We start from the raw sequence: 23498 nt of genomic DNA on the forward strand, positions 1-23498 counted from the left end.
CACAATCCCCACTGGAAAAGTAGCGATGTCTCAGTAAAAAAATAGCTGCTTTTTGTGTCTTAAAAGCCAGAGGAAACTCAGCAATGGGTCGCTACAAAACACCAACATTTAGTGCCTAGAAAACTGCTAAAACAAAACAGCAACTGGTTGCTATAAAAGTCACTGGAAAAACAGTGATGGGTCGCTAAAAAACACCCACATTTGGTGCCTAAAAAGCTGCTGGAAACACAGCGACGACTTGCTAAATTACTACCAGTTTTTGGTGTTTTTTGGTCTCGAACAGTGGTCTGCAGTTTTGCAGGCTTCTTGCCTAGGTATCATGTCATCCACTGTCCCCTCCTCCAGATGACTTTTTCAACATTTTTTTCAGTGCTGTGAGCACATAAAGTTAATTTGGTGGACCAGCACAAAGCTAGGTTGTCACTTGCAAGATTAAGACCTAAGACTAGTTACTGTGCCCTCCCAAATGTTGCCTGAATGAAGAAATTATCTGTCACACTTGATGGTGAAAAAGGTCAGAAGCGTCTTCAAAATAAGGGAAACTTATCTTAAACAACATTTAAAAATAATATGTACAGCTCTCCAAAAACCACCAATGCAGCTGTGAGAAAAAATGTGCATTAACGTTTCAATTAAGTACAATTTTACACATGGTCTCGACATTTAAACCTATAAGGGAACAATATAAACAAGGTGGCCACTGTGGCCTCCAGTCACACATGCTGCTTACATTTCTTAATTGTGTTGGGCTGATGCCTAAGGGTCCCTGCAGCTCCCTGAGCTCCCTGGCATTACAGAGAGGCAATATCAGCCCACTACAAGTGGGCCCCCAAAAGATCAGGCTTTATCTGCAAAGGGCCAGCAGCCAGCACACAATCAGTATGCAAAAACATGCACACAGATGCACAATGGAGTACATACATACACACCAAAGGTCATTTGTAACACCTGTGTCCCTACAAATATGTTTTTTTTCTGTCAGTCATCCCTGAGGCAGTTCTGTTGTCTTGTGAAGATCTATAGAGAGAAGGGGAATGAAGAGCAACAAACATTAAAGAAAAGCAGCATGTCTGTGTAGTTTTGTCTCAGTCAGTGAGAACAGAAGTGGGTAGAGAGTCGGTTTGCTCCACAACTGTGCATCCCTCTAGAGAATCAACTAAAATGTGCAGAAAAAAACTGAGCAGAAAGCCATGATATGTTGGAATAACAAGCAAGGTATTTTGTATTTTATTCAAGTAAGTTTGATGACAATATGAGTCAGAAAATAATGCATGAGGGGATAAATTACAGGAGGAAACGAGGAGGATAAGAGGAGGTGATAAAGGGGATGGTAGGGGATTTGAAACAACAAATCATGCACTCTGAGATTCTAATAACACAATGTGACAAATATGAGTGTAATTTACTGCAACGCTGGTGGTCTTGGATCGACCTACCTGAGTGTCATTTACAGTACAGTACTGAGTGCATGAAAGGAGGCTACTATGATTGTTTGGAGCTGAACCAAAGATATATACAGAGAAAATATCTAATTTCACAATCAAATTAGCTTGCCGCATTGAGGTCACACCAGCTGTCAGCTCAGTATGAAAAAGTATCCTTTCCAAAGGTACAACACCTCAGACAGGCTGATACACATGTTTCTGAGGCATCACTTGGAGACTTAAGGCCCTGACAGACCAAGCCCAGTGTTTGCTACAGAATAAGTATGATACTTATTCTGTAGCAAACACTGGGCTTGGTGTGTCAGGGCCCCCTCCACCCCATCCTCACATAGATACTGTATCTATGTGAGGATGGGGTGGGGGAGGGTGGACTCTGTGTGTGTGTGTGTGTGTGTGTGTGTGTGTGTGTGTGTGTGTCCTTGTATCATTCTGAGTTCCCTTTCCAAGTCTGAGGTTTTTGCAGGTTTGTGAATGTAGCACAGGTGGAAGTCTTCATGATTTTTTTTTGTCTTAAGCTGCAGTTTGCGGAGTTTGGTGCAATTAACAACCAAACAGTAGATATATTCCAATAGTACTCCTAATGAAGGGTTCAGCTCCAAAAATAAAAAAAAAATCTCTATGTGGCAGCAGATGTTAATGTGGCGGGCAACCATGAATAAGTGAATGTGTGGATAACCCTGAAGCCATCGGCCATTGGTCAATGTTGGTCCGTCGATGAGCACCTGTCGGCCTAGTTTTTGTGTTGTGTCCTGCACCGTTAGCACTAGTCAGTCCAAGTCATCATTTTTTCAACCAGTCCAGCAGGTTGAATCAGTGTCAGACATGTCGGAGCCTGTCGGTAATTGAAATCACTCCAATTGACAGTTCAATTCAGTTAAGTGGACGAGAAGAGAAACGGAAGTAAGAAAAGCAAACAAATGGCTAAACTGAGAGGCTGTGAGATTGAGACAGTTAAATTTGGTAGATTATTGTTTTTAGACACTGAGCTCTTAAGCACAAACAGTTCATAGTTGTTTGTGTTACTGTTCACTTGAACAGGGAAAACATACTTTGTTTTTTATATAAACATCAGGCTGTGTTGTTAGTGTGCTAACCGACTAACTAGCGTCATGTCAGTGTTCTAGTTTCCCTTTTTGAATGTCGAATACAGACTACTTCCACCTGCCGGTATGGAGTTACTTCCTCTCATGCAAGCACAGAACGTACATGGTAGTTGACCGTTGGCTGTCTTTGCGATGTGTTCAAGAGAAACTTTTTGGCCAAGACGCAGGGGACATGAGGCGACGAAACAGTCAGCCTTTGTCGCCACTAGTTCTCTGATGCCAGTTTGGTGTGTTTGGGCCCTTGTGCTCCCGTTTTAGACTCAAACTCTGAAACTTAAATTCACTTCTTGAAGAATGTGCATAATTGTGTCTTTGTTGTTTTCCCAATCAAGCAAGTACTAGAGAAACAATGGGTGACATTCATCAATGTAGAATGCTGTAGACTATCACCCTTTGGTGCTGCTGACAGCTGTGTGACACAATCAGCTCTCCCAGTGACTCTGACACCAAGCCTACCAGAGCCCCAGTGGTGGAAGCAGTAAATCTTCACCTGAGGTAGTGTGGGATTACCTGTTCCCGAGTGCCACTCTGGGAGAGTAGCAGTCGGGGCACGGCTAATGACGGCAGGCAGATTTTGTTGGAGGCTTAAGTGTGTGCAGTAAACGGAACAGCTATGTCTTGTTAAGGAAATCCCTTTGTTTCAATCTGTAAAAGTCATTTAGTTTTCTTTTCGTGACCCGTGGGCCACATCGTGGATCAGACCACACTTTTAATGGCTAGACAGAGATTTCCAGAAGCTTCAGAGTTCAAAGCAGTGCTCTTGTAAGTCAAATGACACCATACGTTTGAACAGACAACTATCCAAGACCAGATGAACAAGGCAGATATCAAGAGAACAAAACTAAGATTGAGAGGCTTACAGAGCATTTGAGAGACAGACGTAACAAGTTACACAAAGAAACAAAAGACCACCAGAGCACCAAAGACACTGCAGGGAAACATCAACTGAACTACGTAAACTACCAGTTTTTGTTTTATGTTTTGCTAGTTGTCAGAAATGAATAATGTCATTTTGAATTAGACTGTCCAGCAAGTGTTACACAGATTTTGGCATATTTCCACCTTTAGCCACCTGACATACCATGCATGTACACAACTACACAAAAATACTGAATTTAATATGACTTTAAATTGCGGAATAAATTCTGTGTCTGAATAGGGGATGAGTGCCGTCAGCATTTCCATCCCAAAATACACTTCAAGGACCTAGACTAGACAGCTGTCTGAGTCTGTGACACTTAACTCACAGCAGCGAAGTATTAGTGTGACAAGCGGGTGATATTATGCAAGTGTTTGCTGTGCATCACTGCACCACCTTTGGTATTTTAAGCACATCTGATTATACAGAAATGTCAGCAAAACATCCAACAAATCCTCTCTTCTAAGGCCAAGTCCTGACTAATGTGGATTCAGCACTACATCAAAGGAGCTATAAGAGAGACCAGGGACCTGTTTTATAACACTGTGGACTGTATAATAAAAGGTTGCACGCACACAAAAGCACAAAGGACTAAACCATGCTTAGAGTAATACTTACTTTAAAAACCATTCACATGCCAACCTGCAACTAATTTCCTCCATATTGAAGCATAATTAACCAGAAATGATGAGCATATGAAGCTCATGCCCATGCTAACTTTAACAAATAAAGCATAGTGTTAGTCAACCCAGTGCTCAAAGTGGGGGTGACAAGTAGGTGCTTTTTAGTGACCCGTCGCTGCGTTTCCATCGAGGATAGTGCCCCAAATGTGGATGTTGCTGCATTCCTGCTAGGCTTGTGCCCCAAAAGCAGGTATTTTAAGCCAAAACATAATCTTTACTTAACCATACACAAGTGGTTTTGGTGCCTGAACCTAACCACATATTAACCGCAGCACTGTTGAATCGTAAAGAAATGTAAAAGAAAAGTTTCACTATATCCTCTACATTGTAACGTACAAACGTAACCTATCCATGGTTTGCAGAAATGTATAATGCCAACATTTTTTCTAGCAGTTGGGTTGCATTAGTTCAGTCAGAGCACTAATGTTGGGCATGTATTTGCTGATGTTCATCAGCTGTTTGCAGTATATCACAACGACCGGCTTATTCACAGCTCTGTGGCTAGTAACATCATATTTAATCATATGTACAGCATGGATATTATAACCTTACACTTATCACTGATAACACTAACCTCCTCTTTATATGGCATTTTGTGTTGTCGGCTCAACTAAGTTTTATGTATGTGTTTATTAAAAGGGATTAGCTCTCTCAGCAGAAACCTTGTCGCTGCTCTGATGAATGATCAGTATATGGCAATATGAATATTCATATTTATGAGCTTGCAATGTAATAACTTGAAAGGGAAAGGAATACTGCCAGACCACAAATCAAAAAAGAAAAATTGCACAAAGGCTGGTGGAGGAATGGTGTCAAATATACGGCCCGCAGGCAAGAACCAGCCCGCCAGAGGGCCGATCCAGCCCACTAGAGGACTTTGCACACTTAATATTGATGCACTTGTGAAGACTAGCAGGTTTCAGGTTTCAGGAGAAAGTTAAACAGTGAGACGCCTGCTTCATGTAAAATGCTGCTTTTCCACACCGGCCAGAATACAGTTCTCTATTAAAAATTATGAATACTTACTGTGGTTAGGGCTGGATGATATAGAGAAAGTCAAATATCACAGTATCTTTTAACCAAGAGGTCGATATTGCTACGCTACTGAAGGGTTGACTGTTGGTGCTTTCACAAAATATTTACAATGACATTTTTGATAAATATCATCATTAATGCAGGTACAATGACTAAGTGGCTAAGTTTAGAAAATCACATCACTTTACTGTAATGCCGTCTTTAAAACCAGAAAAAGACAACACTTACAATATTATGTCCAAAATCTGAGACAATATCTCATCTCATATCACAATATCAATACAATATATATTGCCCAGCTCTAATTGTGGTCATATTTTAAGATATTGAACACTGTCCAAAATATTGTCAACCAGCAGCTTCAGTACAAAGAATCTGTATCAGACTTCTATCTTCAAACAATATTGATGGAACCCTTTTGCTAAGGTACTACCAAAAGTGCTAAGGTACTACCAAATATTGACATCACTACACAGGGGTTGAAACATATGGAAAAATACACATGTAATGACAGTGAGTAAACAGACTGAATGTGGACAACCTAAGACATATGCTTGAAACTGCACTTGTTTTTCAGAAGAACTCTCAGACTGTTCATCGTCTGTTCTGTAAATGGATGAACATTTTTAGAATGTACTTCTTTACACTAAAATAAAGGGGAACATTTGGGGGTCTTGTTATCTATAGGTTATTATGCAATGGTTTTACTACTAGTTTGACACCCCTGGTCTGTTGTTTGGTGGTCATAATTCCGCTCATTAAAACAGTGGTTTTAATGATGGCACTGAAACATGCATGTCACTCAAAATTTGAACGAATAGTCTCATAAGATTATCTTTCATATTTCTAAATTGAAGAAGTAGTTCGACGATTTGGGGGATACACTTATTTCCTTTTTTGCTGATAATCAGGTGAGAAAACTGATACCACCCTCAAGCCTGTTTGGTAAATATGAACCTGGAGCCAGGAGAAAATTAGTTTAGCTTATCTGTGCCCGACCAAGAAATATTCTAGCATAGCCCCACCCATAAACCACAACGTGTCATTTTTACACTTTGATTTTTGTATGGATTAAACAAACAAGATATAACATGTTAATTAGAGAGCCTAAGAGGGGCTGGAGGCAAGATTTTTTGTTTTACTTTTTGACAAAGCCAAGCTAGTTGTTTCCCCATTTCCAGTCTTAATGCTAAGCTAATCATCTGTAGCTTCATACTTATCGTACAGAGAGACTGATATTGATCTTCTCATTTAACTCTCGGTATCAAAGTAAATAAGCGTATTTCCCCGAGCACTGGATTATTCCTTAAACGAAGAGAAAAAAAAACAGACTCATTGGAAAATAAACCATTTGTGTTGCTCATCCCTTGGAGACAGATATTCCAAACACACGCAGACACTCATTCATTTGTAAAGTAAAACACAGGGAACCAATAAATGCCAGACATTCTTTCTCAGGCTGTATAAACTACAATTAAGTGGAACAGTTGAACACTGTCATTGACTCAAGTATGTGGGGGCAAGGAATGTGAGTGTGTTCCTATGTCTGTGTGTGGCCAGGACAAGGTGTCTGCAACCACACTCTCTCTTCCATTGTGCTGACACATTTGATCTTCTTAAATTGCATTTTGTAAAAGGTGATTTTAATCAAAAGCAAGTTATGAAAAACTTTAATTACAATATTGCGAGGCTCTTTCTTCTGGCACCCTTCTAACAACACAATGCACAATGAAGCAGTCTGCGGAGAGGAGAGTCAAGGTCATGGACATGATAACACCTCCCAACTGCAGCACCCAGATGTTCAGGGGGAGATATGAGCAGAGTGGGAATGCGCAAGGAATACGCTTGCAAGCTTAACACATGAGCGGCTTAGGAATTCACTTCATACAATGCAGAGAAAGAATTTAAAAGAATTAATAGCAACTAATGTTGTATTCAATATCAGTTTAATCTCTTAATTAATTTTACGATTAATCAATTGATGGTTTAGTCTATAAAATGTCAGAAAATAGGGAAAGTGCCCATTACAATTTCCCAAAGCCCAAATTAAATTAATTGGTCCAAGTAACAGTCCAAATATTTCCTTTTTTCAATTGCATGAATCAGAGAAAAGCAGCAAATCCTAACATTTTGAAAAGCTTGAAAACAGTGAATTTTTACCCCCCAATTGTTGACAATTATTTTTCTGTCAATTGAATAATTACCTAATCATTTTCACAAGTATTTTCTGAAGACCCTTCATTAAGAATCACACACACATTTTTATTTACATATTAATTTCATGAAGCCAAGTCTGAAATTGTTTTGCTTTTGTGTTTTTATTGTGCAAAAATAAATTACTGTGAAAAGAAAATCATTGGGTTGTCAGCTGTTAAATGCTCACTGGGAGGGTAACAAGCAATGAAGTCCTCAGGGCAGACTCCAACCAGAACATAGCTGGTACACGATAAACATCTGAGCCAACTAGGTCACCAGGACACTTTAATTTGAGAATAAATCCATCAGGCTGTCAATGGCACACAAGCTGTGGTCTTTTCATCTTGATTCCTGCAGTTTGTAAAAATCCAATACTATTTATTAAAATGTTTTGATTTGCTCACACATGACACTAAACTGACTTGCTGGCAAAGTGTGAATGACATATTTCCAGCTATGCTAATACTGTTTACTGGCGATCCCTACTTGTGTCAGCATTCTCTACAAATTTTGCTGTTTATATACAGTATACAGCTTTGACATATGAACAGTTAAGCTGAGCTTACCTCCTGTAGGAGCACAAGAGCCTGGAAAGGCCAGCAGCAGCCCATCTGAGAGGCTTATCCTCACTCCATTAAATGTTCAGTGGAAAGTAAAGTGGCTGTATAGGCCATTGATTATCACTCAGGCACAGCTAGAAAGTCAAACTCCCCATGAATAGAGACAGACACTAAAGTGGCAAAGAGTTTGTTATTATTACAGGAAAAATATCGACTTTGGGTTAATCTTGCACATACTGATCCAATAAGTTGCCTTATCTCGTCATCAGTTACAATGTAGTCTGCAGTATTTAGTATACTCAGTTAAACAGACTGCATAATGTGTGTTTGACCATCTATATTTAATCATGTTTCCTTCATCTCCTTTGAGGCTTGTAAGTTATAAAACTGTCATTTAAAAACGTTTTTGCTACACTAACTGAGTTCATATATTAATAACACATTAGCTTCATGCTGTGTCATTGCATGTCACAAGTGCATATCTGTGTGACCTACATTTATTTTTGGTCTTAATTGCGCCCCTGGTAGTGGCAGCCCAGATGTGAACTGACTGTCATAATGTGAAGGGAGAGACATTCCGCCCTGAGCACTAAACACATCTACAAAACTGAAGCCCTCTCACAGGACTTCCTCTGTTTACTAAAGTCCCACTCCATGCATGTCTGCATGCAGACACACACACATATAACGTATTAGTAAATAACTCAGTACCAGCTGACACAAGCTCACATTTGCCTCTAAACTGCTCTTCTGACTCTCAATTGCTGTCTCTTTAATGAAGAGGCAGAATGAGTGGCCACAGGCCTGGATGTTTTTGGACTCTATTGACACTCAAAACAATCATAGCATTAGCTTAATAGTCCAAGAGGACATTAATAAGAGGGTGCATTCAGCCACAGCAGATTATAGGTTAGTGCTGTGGAGTTTCACTCAAATTTTGCTGGCATTGTTAATAACCTGTTTAGTAGAGGAAGAAGATGGAGCTTACTTAGCTTTGCAATATGCAGTAAGGATTAATACCCTACTCTTGTAGTTGGATTAAATGTATGTCTGAATTGCAAAGGAATATGTAAACACGTTGGAAAACATGCTTGCTTTCTTGCCATGTGTTAAATGAGAAAATAGATGCCATTCACTGTTAATACATACATGTAGCTTTACAAAAATGAGCAAGTAAAATACATTTCCCCAAATGTCAAACTTTCCCTTTAAAATGTGTCTTCAGCTCCTCTTTCTGATTCAAAATGCAGATTGCAAAACTTGCCACACCCTAAGTGATATTGATGTCCAGCTATCTGAGCTGCCTGCCACCTGTTTCACTTGTGTGTGTGTGTGTCTTGGTAACATCTGTGCACAAAGGCTTTATGCAGGGTAAAGAATATGTCAGTCCAGTTGCCAGAAGAAAATATTCGCATTGTGCATTTCTGCAAACCATGGATATCTCACATTTGTACAATTTATACATATCACATCAATGTTTCGAAAATGATGTAGGTATGATTACATGTATACGAGCAGACTTTGTAATCAGGAGGTGGTGAACGGTCTGAAGCCTAGGCGAGATGGCCGTCAAGCTGCAGACCACTAGTTGTTTTTTTTTCAGCATGTCACTTATTTTATGCCAAAACATGATATTTGTTGTGTTGGTGTCTACCCCAGCATTTGTGAAATATAATGAAACTTTCAACATATCTGCAACAAAATAACTTCAAATCTTGCACATCCGTGGTTTGCAGAAACGTACTATTATAAAAATAACCGTTCCCTCGCAATCAGACCTCTGGATTAAATAGTAAGCAATAAAATGTATTATCCAAAAAGGATTAATGAAAGTGTGTCATGTTAGGTGTCCTTTTTCTACAAATTAACACACTAACCTGACACTGATTATACCGAAAGAACTGACTGACTGTTTGAAAAACAGCAACGAGTGTCTGACACATTGGCAACAGTCAAGTCAAGGAACCAAATGCAAGTCTTATCAAAACACAGCTGCTGCTGCTGCTGCTGCTGTTGGTGCCATATTACCACCATGGTGGAAATACAGTCTTCATTTTGAATATTAGATCCTCTTGCACTTGCTATGAAGATTGCAGATACCACAGACCTTTATGTGTGCCAAACTTCTTTTTTTTTTTGTTCCTTCAATAAATTCAGATACAATCATCTAATTGAGCTCAAACTTACAGTGGCCACAAAATATGTCTCTTGATATCACTCAGTCCAAAGATTAATATCTTAAATTGATGATGGGAATATAAATCACTAAATCAATGCATAACACCAAAATCTTCATGTGTAAATGCAGTGTATGAGGAAGCCCAGTTATTATGTGTATATTTTTTCAGACACTAGTCTATGAACAGCACCTGCATGTAGCAGCAATACTACAAGTAGCAATAAAGCTTTGCAGTGGGTGCAGCCAAGAAGTCAGAGTTCAGCATGGAGAGAAATCCACAGCAAACCTGCTAGTGTCAATCATTTCCACTGGGCAAATATCATTTTAAATGTGTCTTGACAAATTGCTTTTCATTTTTGCTATGAAGGATTGGTGTGTTTATAACAGACCTCAATCCTTTTTTTTCCTATGAAAAGCTTACCCTTCCATAAGCTTTTCTAACTGATTTTTAAAAGGTGATTAAAACTGCTCATTGGGTAGTGACTGGAGAATTTATCTGTATGAACAGCTTTTTATTTGGCTCCACTCATGGCGGTGCTGTTGATCACAGGTTGGCACGGGGCTCTGGGGTTGGTTGTTGACGTGAAAAATACAGTTTAAGCCCAGCTTTCAAGCCTGGTTTGCTGTGTTGTGTCGGTTGTGTTTGAGGGTGTGAGATGTTTGAGGTAAACGGTTACTTTGTGTGTTCTAATAAATTGCTTTAAGAGTGCACAACTTAGCTTACAATCTAAAAATCCTGGCAGGAGTTGTAATGACCTGCTGGTTGAGGAGAGGTTCCACTCGACCGTTAAATGTAATTGCAATGATTTGTGAAAAAAGGCTGAACGCAACAATTTGTCATACCTTTCACTGCCAAACCAGCACTGTTTGTTATAAAGCAGCTTTAAAAATCTGGCTACAGACCAAACTTGATACCAATCTCGCATGTCATAATAAACCACTGTTTGAAGTGAGCAAAACTATGCAGGTTTGGTTGATTGGAAGTAGTTCTTATTGCAGTGGAAAATCACAGGCTATGGGAACACAACGTCTGTGAGATTAATGACTGTCTAGAGTTTCCTTTTATCTCTGTGTTCATACATACAGATTCAAAACGTGAGTTAATTACTGTATTTCATAACACAGCCACCAAAGACTGCAGATGTCACATTGCTTCCCTCTTCCTAACAAACTGACACTATCTCTGTCCACGCTTTATCTCCCTTCTTAGTCCCTCATTAACCTGAGGCAATTTTTTTTTCAAACATTATAAGATGTCACCGGCTATCATACCACTCTGTAATATGGGATTCCAAGAGAAGGCCTCCGGCTACATTGTTACCCAGCAAAGAAATGGGAGAAATTAAATGTAAGAAAGTGCAGCCTTTTTTTTCTTTTTTGGCCATAACAGTGTCAGCCTTATTTACACAAACTCTAGAGTTGAATTAACAGATGGAAAAATTGTAGGTTTTTTACATTACTGCGGGGCAAAAATAAAAGACAATTTTTTTTTTCTTGTTAACTGGTCAGCAAGACATCAAAAGTAGCAAGGAAAAGTGACAACAGCACTGTGATGTGGCAGGTGATAGCAACATAATCACCATATGGTTAGGTTTACACACAAAAACACTTTTGGTATGTTGTGGTAGTAAAAGCGGCAATGTAAAAAAAACAAACTACTGAACAGCGCTCCATTGCTACTGTACAGTACAAAACACCCATGTTTGGTACCTAAAAAGCCGCTGGAAACGCACTGATGGGTCGCTACAAAACGCCGCTGTTTGGGCCTAAAACGTCTATGGAAACACACCGACTGCTTGCTACAAAACACCCATGTTTGGTGACTTAAAAAGCCAGTGGAAAAACATTGACAGGTTTTACAAAACACCCACGTTTAGAGCCTAAAAGGCCACTGGAAACACAGCAATGACTTGCTAAAACATGGTTTATTGGCCTCGAACACTGGTCTGCAGCTTGGCAGGGATCTCGCCATAGGTGATATGCTATTTACCATCCTCTTCACCTCTCGATGACACAGTCAGCTCATATACTACATCATTTTAGAAACGCTGATACGATGCATATGAAACTTACAAATGTAATGTATTTGTGGTTTATAGAAACATACAATGCCAACATTCTTCTCTGGCAACTGGACCGGTAAAGACAATCAAATGCATTAGGTATTGCAATGACAGCCATTTTTACAATTGGAGAGGATAATGGTCTACTATAATCCTGTTACATACTGTATGATTAACTCCTACAATGTATTACATTACTTGTTTGATGATTTTAAACATTGTGCCAAACAACCCAGACACAAAAGTGTCTTTTAGAGGATTGAAATGTCTTTTCAGTTAAAAATCACGTGAAATTAAAGAAAAAAGCTTTAAAAATAGACCAAACTGATAAAGAGACTTCACGTATCCACCTTGGACAGTGTCTCCCCTTAAATCTGAATTCATGGTGTGTTCAATATCATGCCAGTCCTCTTTAATACAAATATCTCCCACTGGCTCTCTGACTGGCTAATGAGACTGTATGTCAAAATGCTTGAGATGCTTTAAGAGACATTCCAACATCAACCTCTGGTTAATGAAGGTAACATTAGGCAGGTCCTCTCCCTGTAATAAGAAGGTCAGTCCTGAGGGTATCATACTGGCCTGCTGATCCACTCGCTCTCTTCATTATCACTGAAGTCTTACTAGGATCTGAGCAGGTAAAGGACTGGATTTGGTTTAGATGTGTTCTGATCAAGGCTGTCAGAGCACATTTTATTATTAGTATTTCAAAGAAATGCCATAAAATCAAACCAGCTGAATGCTTAAAAAATGCATTCTTGATTCCTTATTTTAACGGGCTATTGCTCTGAACGCATCAGCAGGCTTGGCTTATCGACTGTATAAGCCAAGTCACTGGGAGCAAATCGATTTTATTGATTATTAGCCGCCTGACTGGAGAGAAGATGCCTCATACAGATGTAACCTTGAGAAGCATCTCTGAGGTTACACTATTACTGTGACCTTTAAAGCTGTTCTTTCAAAATATTAACTCTCCAATTACTCTCAAACCCAAATTCCTTGAGGAATACAGCATTACTCTGAGAGCAACTACTGCAGCACTTCAATCACTGCTAGCACGGATGGATATATCGTGCAGTCACATATGTAGAACAATTTGTTTCAGAGACGCAGTTCATGTGAGAAAGAAACAATGTGCCAGTGTCAGCCTTTCTTGGTTATCACAGTAAGAGAGGTGTCCTCACATCCACTGATAAAACCTCAAAACTATAAAGAGCTGATTTATTCACAAAAGTAATTATCCAAAGTGCCTCAGCACACAGCCAGCCCAGAGATGGACACTGACCTCAGAACAGGAAACTAAGGCCAAAGGAGTTCAAACAGCCCGTAGAAAACCACAAACCCACGGGAATTTCTAAGCAAGTCCATCCAGATGAGTGTAGCTATTGGTTTACTATTTAGGACAGTGTATTGTGAAGAACTAAGAGCCGGGGGACAAGTGCGAGACGCCAAAAAAATTTAATAAATCAAGTTTGGAAATACTTAAGCAGAGCCATATAAGATATGTATTTATTGTGTGGTAGTCTGCAACTTTTATTTTGTTTTTACAGTGGTATGATGTGCTGATCTGTGACACAGTGGACACAACCTCATTTATCAACCTAAATAACAAATTTAAATTACAGAATTATTAGGTTAGTGCAAAATGTGTCTGTGTAATTTAATGCATTACTGGGGTGGCAGTGACCATGAAATATCATGTTTAATATTTAACTTTATGCTCAGCTTCATGCTTTTATATTTGCATGGTAAAATTAGCTGCTTTTATCATTTAATTTCTATATCAATTGTTTCAGCTCATGCTTGACTTGTTGCTGCATCTAATGAAGATATAATATTGTTAATAAGAGCTTGTCAATGAAAAAACACTGAAATAGTCGACTGAACATATGAACTATGCCGTGATTCTATTTTTATAGAGATGAGTAGAAGAGGCTGAAGGAAGCAGTAAGGTGTAGGAGGACCCTACAGGCAAGGAACCTGCTACCTTTTTGGGGCAGGCAGATAGTTATCGATCCCCCGAAAAATGAGGAGCTGTGTGTATGTGTGTGCTGTATGTGAGAAGGTGTGATGACCTGTGAACTCCAGGCCCACGGGCGCTTGTTAAAGCTCTCAGTAGCTTCCTTTCCCCGGGGTTGGCAACCACGCTCGGCCTCACAGCACCACAGGAAACCAGTGAGTAAACAAGGGAAGCAATCATGAATCACAGCTTTCAGCACACAATCCGAAAACACACATTAAAAACAAGCTTACGCTAACACCATTACATATGCATTTATGCACATTCAGTCAGGAGCAAACAATTGCAGCAACGTCTGCAGGGTTTTGAGAGACAAGAGAGACACAGTCTCAGTTACTCTGCCAGAACAGTTCCTGAGGGACAAAGTTCACATGAGCATTTAGCAGGTAATAATGGCCTCAAAAACACCTGTGTCAAACAACATTCCTCTGCCACGACCTTATTGTAACATGCAGCCCAGCTGCCAGAAGAAAATGCTGGCATTGTACGATTCTGCAAACTACAAATATGTTACATTCGCACACTTCATATGTATCATATCAACATTTCTAAAGTGACATAGTATATAAGCTGACTATGTCACTGGGAGTTGGAGGGGATGGTGGATGGGGTGTCACGTATACAGGCGAAATACCTGCAACGCTGCAGACCTTTGCAGACCACAGTTCAAAACCAACTCTTTTGTAGTGAGTCATTGCTGTTTGTCCAACAGCTTTTTTTTGCCTTCAAAGCAAATTTTCATGATTCTCTGAAACGTCTGTGCATTACAATGTTACATGAAAAATGAGAATAAAAATCTATTTCAGAATTTACCAGTAAGTATCTTAAAATGAGGAGCCTGTGCAAAAGTACATATACGGTACATGAGCTCTTGCATTCACCACATAAAACTCTGGGATCTATCTGGCTGTCGCAGAAACAATGACCTGAAAAAGCCTGCGGCGTGTGTCTTCACATGACTGGTAGGAGAGACATCAGTGACCGCCTTTACTTCTGAATTTAGGGCTTTGTTTCTGGACACAGCGCCTGAAATAGTCCCTGGTTTAATGGTGTACAAGAAGGAATCATTGCAGCTGGCTGTGGGTGTCACATTGGTGACTGGGGATAAAAACGGCAGTAATGGGAGTTGATTCGCGCAGTGGTAACAGCCTGGTGCTTAATGTTAGCTCCTTTAGCATGGCTAGCTAGCACTGCCTCTCCCATGTTCCAAATGTCGAACGTTTAACTACACAGTCCACATTTTGCACGTCCTGGCTCCTGTTCTTTCTCATGTCATGCCTTATACTTGTCGAAGTAAAGCCAGAAATTAATTTGCCTTTTCATGACATTGCGTTAACTTACATCACGTGACGTCAAAGTGAAATTTCTGAAGCCAATTTACATGACTTTCCAAAACTTTGTTTTTTGTTTTTTGTTTTTTCCCAAAAAACTTCTGCAGTCATGGAAATTGCTATATTTAAATTTCATGACTTTTCCAGGTTTTTCATGGCCATACAAATCCTGTTTTTAGCGACCCATGGCTGTTTTCCTGTGGCTTTTTAGCTCCCAAAAAATGGATGTTTTTAGGGACCCTGGTTGTTTTACCAGCAGCTCTTAAACATCCAAAAGTGGGTGTTTTTAGCAACCCATCACTTTTCTTAGAGGCTTTTTAGCCCCCAAAAGTGAGTGTTTTTTAGCAACCTATGACTTGTTTTTCCACCAGCTTCCAGCCCCCCGAACATGGGTGTATTTTAGTGACCCATGGCTATTTATCTAGCAGGGGATGGCGGCATTAAAAGCAGTTGTTTTTTTTGTTTGGTTTTTTGTCACTGCTTTCCTTTGGGGATTGTGCCGCATAAACTAGGTATTTTAAGCCAAATGCATTTACTACATAGTAACATGCCAACGTATCCGTGGTTTGCAGAAACACACAATGCCAACATTTTTTGGATTGGGCAGTTGGGTTGTTACATTAGTTGACACTGTGGATGCTCTGTACAACAATGCACACGCAACTTAAGGTTTAAGGTGTTCATCCGACTCAACTCTTTCAAAATGTAAACACAAAAACTGCTCATGAGGTCCAGAAGACCTAAACTCAGGTTTGATAGATCCGAGGGACAGGTGAGAAAAATATAAACACCTTAAAAGCCTTGAAGCCGTTCAAAACTGAAAAAGCACAGTGTGCCAGAGTGGCTGCTAGCAGTGAAGAAGGAAAGAACACGCTAAATTAGCAAGCAACCAGTGCACCTTGCTTAAAAAACAGTGTAGTTTCTGCAGATTCTCAGTCAGCATGAAGCAGAGAGAGGCCACACCCTAAATGCATTTTTCTTACTCTATACCTTATTCTTATCCTTCATGTTGGCGTGTTCCAAGATAGAAACAACATTAATGAAGATGCTCTCCAACCAAACTGGTCTCGAGTGAAGCTTATTAGTTGCATTATTTCCAAGGAAGAAAAGAAGGAATTTGACAATTTCATCTGACAAACAAAGGAATTCTCGTCAGCGTATAAGGATGTCCTATCAGCCCCATCATCCATAGCGAAGAAGTCCTCATTAGCAGCAGGACTCGGCTCATCACTGTCACCACCACAAAGACTACAGGGAGTCTTGTTAGCTTAGGGGACAACACAGTGGGCTGGCTTCCCCCCAATCAAGCCATCATTACTTTAAGTCCAGCATTCTGTAACAAGTGCCGTGCAGTATTTTGGGTCACAGCAGTCAACCTCTTGCAGCCACGAGTGTCAGTCGCCAAAACAGCATGAGTAGGTACATGTGAACTCTGACCTGTGTGCAACTAACTCCAGCAGGCAAGCCAGATGTCTCAATCAAACTGTTCCCTATGGGACTGCTGTACACACCAGTGATGGAATTAGGCTGTGTTCTGCTGGTCTCAGAGCCCCTCTTGTATTTACTTCTCCACTGATAACACATGGACAAGAGGGTCTATAAAGGTAAAATAAGCCTCAGAGGACCATGGTCACTTATTGCTAAAGTAATTAGCCTATATTAGCTTAGCTAGTATTATGAAGATATTAATCCTATCAGTCCCAGCTGAACTGAGAGGGTTAACTGAGCTTTCAAATCCTGTAGTCTGTTTGATAGCACAGTTGAGACAACCATCATAACAAAGAATAACAGGATGAGCCATTCTTTCATTTTCCCATGGTTCCTTTTTAGACAGTGTTTACAGGCCATCAAACAAAGCAGGTAGAATGGCGAGGCAAGTCACAGCATCACTCCGGGGATGCATAATTTAGGTCTGTGGGATGAAAGGGACAAAGCCATCTCGACATGAGCATATGCTTTTAATGGCCATCATTTAGATTATTATGTGTCATCCAATTACCGTTGGCAGATTTATTATGCAGAGATTTAACTCTCAACAAAGGGGAGCTTCAGGTTTCCCTTAGTTGGGAGTACGATGAAGTCACTTAACAGCAGAGCTTTAAGAGCTTGATGTTTTAACGATGGACTATTGTACGTTTTTACGCTACACTCAAGATACCATACAAGGAGATGAGTTGGTATACATTAAACAAAAGTAGGGTGGAAAAAACATGTAATCACCCTGATTGCAATTTGTTACGCATGGATCATTTTCAAGGACAGGGCCTGGCAGCCATCCCAGATATAATGTCCAAAATCCCTGTAATCTATGTCGGGATGTGGATGTAGTAAACACGCACTCTCAGGATCAAACATGGGGTTGCCATGTACATTTACTGTCCACCTCATCACCTCTTCCAACGCATATATTTTGGCTAAACTTTGCAGTGCTGGGCCCATCACACATAATTTGTCAGAAGTCAGGCTCTATTGTTTAGTGGTCAGAGAAAATTATTTTAGTATCTGGGCTTCACAAAGGGTTTATTTCATGTCAGGTGTACACTTCAGTGCAAATTCACATATTCACATCCTGTTAAGGGACCAGAGAACTTTCCTAAAAAGTATACAGCTGCACAAATCTCATTGAGTACTCTTGAAACTCTCAGGATTGCATGGTTACCAAGTTTGTCAGTTTGTACATTTAGAGAAAACGAACTGGAAAATTGGTGTCATACCCATTTTTGTGCTCTTGATGTGGACGGGCAAGCCCTAGTATGTTTCTTTTTTTTAAGTCACCACTGAAATTTAAGAAAACAGTTGGTAAAAGTCTGTATTATATCCACAAGTTGACACTGAACAGCTTCAGCTAAAGTCACAGAAGCTAAAAAGAGCATTTGGTGCATTATCTTTGTTTTGGACTGTGTTACATCAGTAACACTCAATATATAAATTTCAAAGGAATGGTGTCACACCCAAGAATAACGTTTAACTCACATCTTTTTTCAGCTCTCATTTGAACAAAACCTTGGCAAAATAAGCCTCCACACTGTCAAAGAAAGGAAGTCCAGCACTAAATAAAGCCATCACTCAGTAACAGACACTTGTGAAAGCTCGTGTGCTGAAAATATATTGTTCTTTTTTCAGTCTGTGGCCACTGCTAATGTTACTGACAGCTGTCTTTGTCTTACAGAGTGACAAGACTGGCGCCAGTAGGGACTCCTGAAATTTTGAAAAACATTTGTCATTTCCTATGGGCCTTTTCTTGTGGTTCCAAGAAGATTATCAAAATAAATATAGTTTTGTATGTTTTTGTTTGTTTCCTACTTCAGGCTGAAGCTTTACTGTAGCCTTAAATCTGCTCAATAGCTTTAAATATATTTACAAAATATATGAAAATAGATATAGAGTGAAGAGATTTAGCTATTAGTTTCTATTTGGTGGGCTGTAGTCCCTTGCATTCAGCCTGATGTATTTTTGGTGGGCCATGACTAAACTCCTCCTCTATATCCCCACCGGGCTCAGCCAGCTTGTGCCCCACAGCAGGTGCATAGGCAAAGAAAAAATGTTATCTAATATGTTGACTAAAGCGCCCTACTATTAGTCTATTTGTGTCTTTTCAGTCCTAGTGTGTGGAGGAGGTGATGTGTACTGACACACCTTTACTGGATACACCTGTAAGGTTAACTGCTCGACTGAGACACAGTGGCTACTATCAGCAGTGATCAACGCTAAAGAAAAATGTGTGTGAGCCAATAGTGGAAAATATGTTGTCAGCACTCCAACAAAAACTTTATTTTGTTGATTTGCACCCCGACCTCCACCTGCAGTATCAGTGTTAGATCAATGTTATGCTTCGGTTCATTTTCCCAGAACGAACCCTGACCCTTCAACAGAAACACACCACCCAATCCAAAACCTTTTTCTCCATCACAAATTATGTTTGACATTGCCTCATTTCCCAACATGTCATGCTGGGTTGCAGTTGGCACGCTCAAAAAGGACATGACTATGAAAAAATATAAGGTACCAGAGTGCATGGAAATCTATTTCTCTCTCAAAGAAGAAAAAAAACAAACAAACAAGATTTATGTAAAAATATGTCTTCCAGAATGATCCAGTGGTGAATCTACCATGTGAGGCCATAGCCATGGAGTAAACATTGGGGGAGATCAAATCTGAGGAGGGCCTGGGGATCTGCCCCCCTAGGTGGGGAAAACATTGATTCAGCATAACACCGCGATATTTTGCATGGCAATACTGTATCAATACACAGACGCAAAGTATTTTTTTTTTTATTTAAAAAAAATTGTTTTTGTAAATACACATTAAACTTTTGATAGCCTACTAAAATAACAAAATCAATTGCTTTTTCAGTCCACTAGACACATTTTGCTGCAATAAAAATGATTGAAATGAGATGAACAGACTGAGAACTTTTATTAATTCCTAATACAGATGTTGATAAAGTTTGAGGACATAAGTTTAAAAAAGTAATAAAGGCAATATATGTTATTGTAATACTTGGCATATCGCAAAACTTTTTAAATCACAGTAATATTGTATCGTCACTGAAGTATTGTAATATCGTATTGTGGGGCCTCTGGTAATTCCTACCTCTATTATTTATTCTTATCAGTACATCTATGCAGTGTCCTTACTGTACCTACTATGAATATATGGTTGCCTGATGTAGCATAGCATTTTTTTTTTATTTATTTATATTCTCATCAATATATGGGGAGGTACATTTTGAGCATATTTGAGCGGCAGGGGAAAGGCAGTAATTAAAATATATACTATGGAGATGTGTCACGCCCAATACATATTATAATTACTGCCTTGCCATGCATGACATTGTCAGTGCTGCATGGAGTCTCTTTTTCTGTCTACTGGAAGTAACACAGCCTCACTGGTCTGACTGGTGACCAGAACTGTCCAAGCAAAGTCTCGCTGTTCCTCATTAACCTCCAACTCGTGTAACATATGCACCCACTGAGGACTGAGAATGATAACCTTCTATGTTCTACTTTGACTCCTCACATGCATTATAGCATGCCACTGATTTTATCATATAAAACAACATGCTCCCACATAAACCTGACTCTCTCCTTTTTCTCTTTGGACACTTATTGTGGCAATTAATTTCCACTAGTGTGATAAGAGCTGCTTGTAGTAGGCTGTTTCACTGGACTGCAGCAGAGCATAGAGATAAATGGGTCACTTTCAGCAGCCGGGCAGCACGCAGCATGGGTCAGGGGCCACGTACAGATACTGCTGGCTACACAGAGAAAAGGTGACCGAAAAACCCGCAGGATGCCATGACGGATCAAACTTAGCAAATTCATCACACCCCTCTCACTTCTCTCTCTGTTCCACCAGCGGTATGTAAATCACGCTCATTCCACATGCAGCACATTCATTTTGAAACTTCCCATACCGAACCCATGAGTAAAAAACAGTCTTGGTAATAAGCACTATACCTGCACAAATCTGTAGAAATGCCAGTAGACAGTAAATCCCCGTCAAACAGGCAGGCATCATTTAAGAGCAGCTGGAAACGGTGTAAATCCAGTTAGAATGCGCTTTGACGTCTATTTCATCTAAATCACAACTTCTGCTGCAGAGATGGATGGGGATCCGGGTGGAGGAGAGTTCCTGAACTCCGCAATAATACAGATAATACTGTTCAGACCTGCTCCCCGGAGAGTGAATTACTACTATTTGAATCAAAGTTGAGATCAGTCGGAGGCATCGCTGCGGGTTACTCGAGAAGTAATCCACTCAACACCACTTGGATTTTCCCCGCTCCTGTCGAACTCCTCACTTCCAAATGCTGATAACTTCGCGGGATTCATCTGTGATCGGATACGCTGTTAGTTCCACTTCAGGAGAGGTTTTCCGCGGCTGAATGGCCAGCGAGAATCCACAAAGTAGATGCATCCAGTTGCAGCCACTTTAATGGTTTAAACGTGTAGTTTTACCCCGGTTTCGTGGGGCTGGCGCTGGTTGGATGAGGCGCCGTGCGTCTCTGCGCTCAGCGCTGCTTTTGGTTTTTCCTAACCAGTCAGAAGCTTTTCTGTTGTGCAGAGGAGATTCCTGCGAGTCAGGCACCATTTAACCGCATAAGGATACATTCACAACGCGAGGCTCCACTAGGCATTTGCATCAAGCACGTCCCTTGTGAAAAGATCCAGGCTACAGCAGCCTCATAGTTGTTAGAAAAACATCAAAATTACTGTCAACTAAATGCAGATGATACAGTTTTAATATCTAATGGAAAACTATAAATTCCCATAATTCAAGCTGTTTCTAGCAGCCTGCAGCAGACTATGAATCCAATAGCCAGCACCAATCAAACACATTGTTTCAAGTGTCTATCATTATCAAATATATTGAGAGGAGCCTTTTATGAACGGCAGAATTCCCAAACCAAAAGTGTAGGCTACTTAATATTTCAAAGTGTGTCTACTGTTGAACGTGAACACAATTTGACCTTGATGAATGATTTATACTATTTTTATCCTCCTATCAAGACGGAGGGACGTGCTCTTTCCCTGTGTCCTTATTATAACCAGTGCAGGCAGCACATCTGGGGAAAATACTGTATTCTTAATGAGCCAGTAAAATGTGCCTCCATCCACAGGCGTCAGCAGCAGCAATGTGCTTCTCCTTTCCATGACAAAAATCAATGAACTTCTCGCCCTCTGACCTCCCAACTCACCACTGGGAAATTAAATGACATTTTAAGTGCTTTAGAAAGGTAGCCTGATAACACATTAAGTCTTGGTATCAAACACGTTGAAGTAATGATCACATATGGAGTGAAATTGTATTTAAACAATTTTTGAACTGAGAAGGATTCATTCTTTGACTCCTTTGAACTTCATCATTATTACAGTACATCTCTAACCCAGTGATCCTCAAATATGTCTGGTTTTATCTAAGCAGGTTAGCACTCCCTCTGCTGGCTGCAGGGCTGCAAACGCAATCTGTTGTACAGGAAACTGACAGGGAAAGGATAGAGGCCTTATTGTTTGGCTTTGTTTTTCACTTTATAATGCCTACAGTAATTTATTTCTCTTTAATTTGGTCTGTTCATGGTGTCGCCTATGTCTTAAGTAACATAACCTCTGCTGTTACAAATTTTCTATGTTCCGTGTGTGTGTGTGTGTGTGTGTGTGTGTGAGTGTGAGAGAGAGAGAGAAAAAAGCTTTTAATAATTCTGTTTTTTCCCTAATTCAGCCGGCATCCCTTTATCTCCAAACTCCCAGTGAAATAACGACGCAGGCTGCATGACACTACAAAAAAAATGACAAGTTAAGTACATGCATCAGTTTGACAATAAAAAGCACACACTTAAAAATTCCATCACATATCCAACTAAATTTAGTGACACAGGAAATGAGATGATAATTATGCATTTAGGCAAACTTCACTCGCTCTGTCTCACCAACACACCACAGAAAACAAAATGATGCCTCTGTTTTTTAAGTCACATTTAACAGAGTTGGGCCGTCCCTGAACTCTCGCCTCAAATCCTTTAATTGGCCATTTTGGGACCACTGGTGGCGCGGCTGAATGGAGCTCGCACTAAAGCTGAGCCATCATGGTTGGTAAACAACCAGTAAAATATGGGAAATTACGGTCTCACTATGAGCACATTTCTGCCTTTATAAAACATGCACTCTATTTTTTTTTTTTTTCATTCAAGAACACCATCCGTCTCCTTTCTTTGTATTCTTGAATGTTCTTCTCCTATACCCTGCACATTGTGTTTGCAGCAACACAAAGACACAGAATATACATACAGCTGTGCTATATTTCTTGCCATTTCCCCCATCTTTTTTCTTTTCTACACATTGCTATTGTGTTTGTTTTCCCTACCAGACAATCAACAGGGGTTTCTGTCTCCATTTTTCTCTTTCCTCCAAGTGAATATTATCCCCACTATATGACTGTCTGGCTGCCTATTAGGCCTAGACTGA

At 40.0% G+C, this 23498-nt stretch overlaps 1 protein-coding gene across 3 annotated transcripts in view; it reads right to left on the reverse strand.

Annotated features, from left to right (window-relative positions):
* Nucleotides 1-23498, reverse strand: part of LOC117269091 (roundabout homolog 1-like) — a 127997-nt gene that overhangs the window by 91309 nt on the left and 13190 nt on the right. Inside the window, exon 1 of one of the 3 annotated variants that reach the window (XM_078172231.1) lies at nt 20994-22224. The exons of the other annotated variants lie outside the window; for them this stretch is intronic. Within the exon in view, the coding sequence (XP_078028357.1) occupies nt 20994-21054 (61 nt within the window). The 5' untranslated portion in view covers nt 21055-22224. Of the gene's footprint in view, nt 1-20993; nt 22225-23498 lie in introns of those variants that run through there. 3 annotated transcript variants of the gene reach the window in all.

This window comes from Epinephelus lanceolatus, chromosome 11, assembly GCF_041903045.1.
Source record: "Epinephelus lanceolatus isolate andai-2023 chromosome 11, ASM4190304v1, whole genome shotgun sequence".
Taxonomy (NCBI): domain Eukaryota; kingdom Metazoa; phylum Chordata; class Actinopteri; order Perciformes; family Serranidae; genus Epinephelus; species Epinephelus lanceolatus.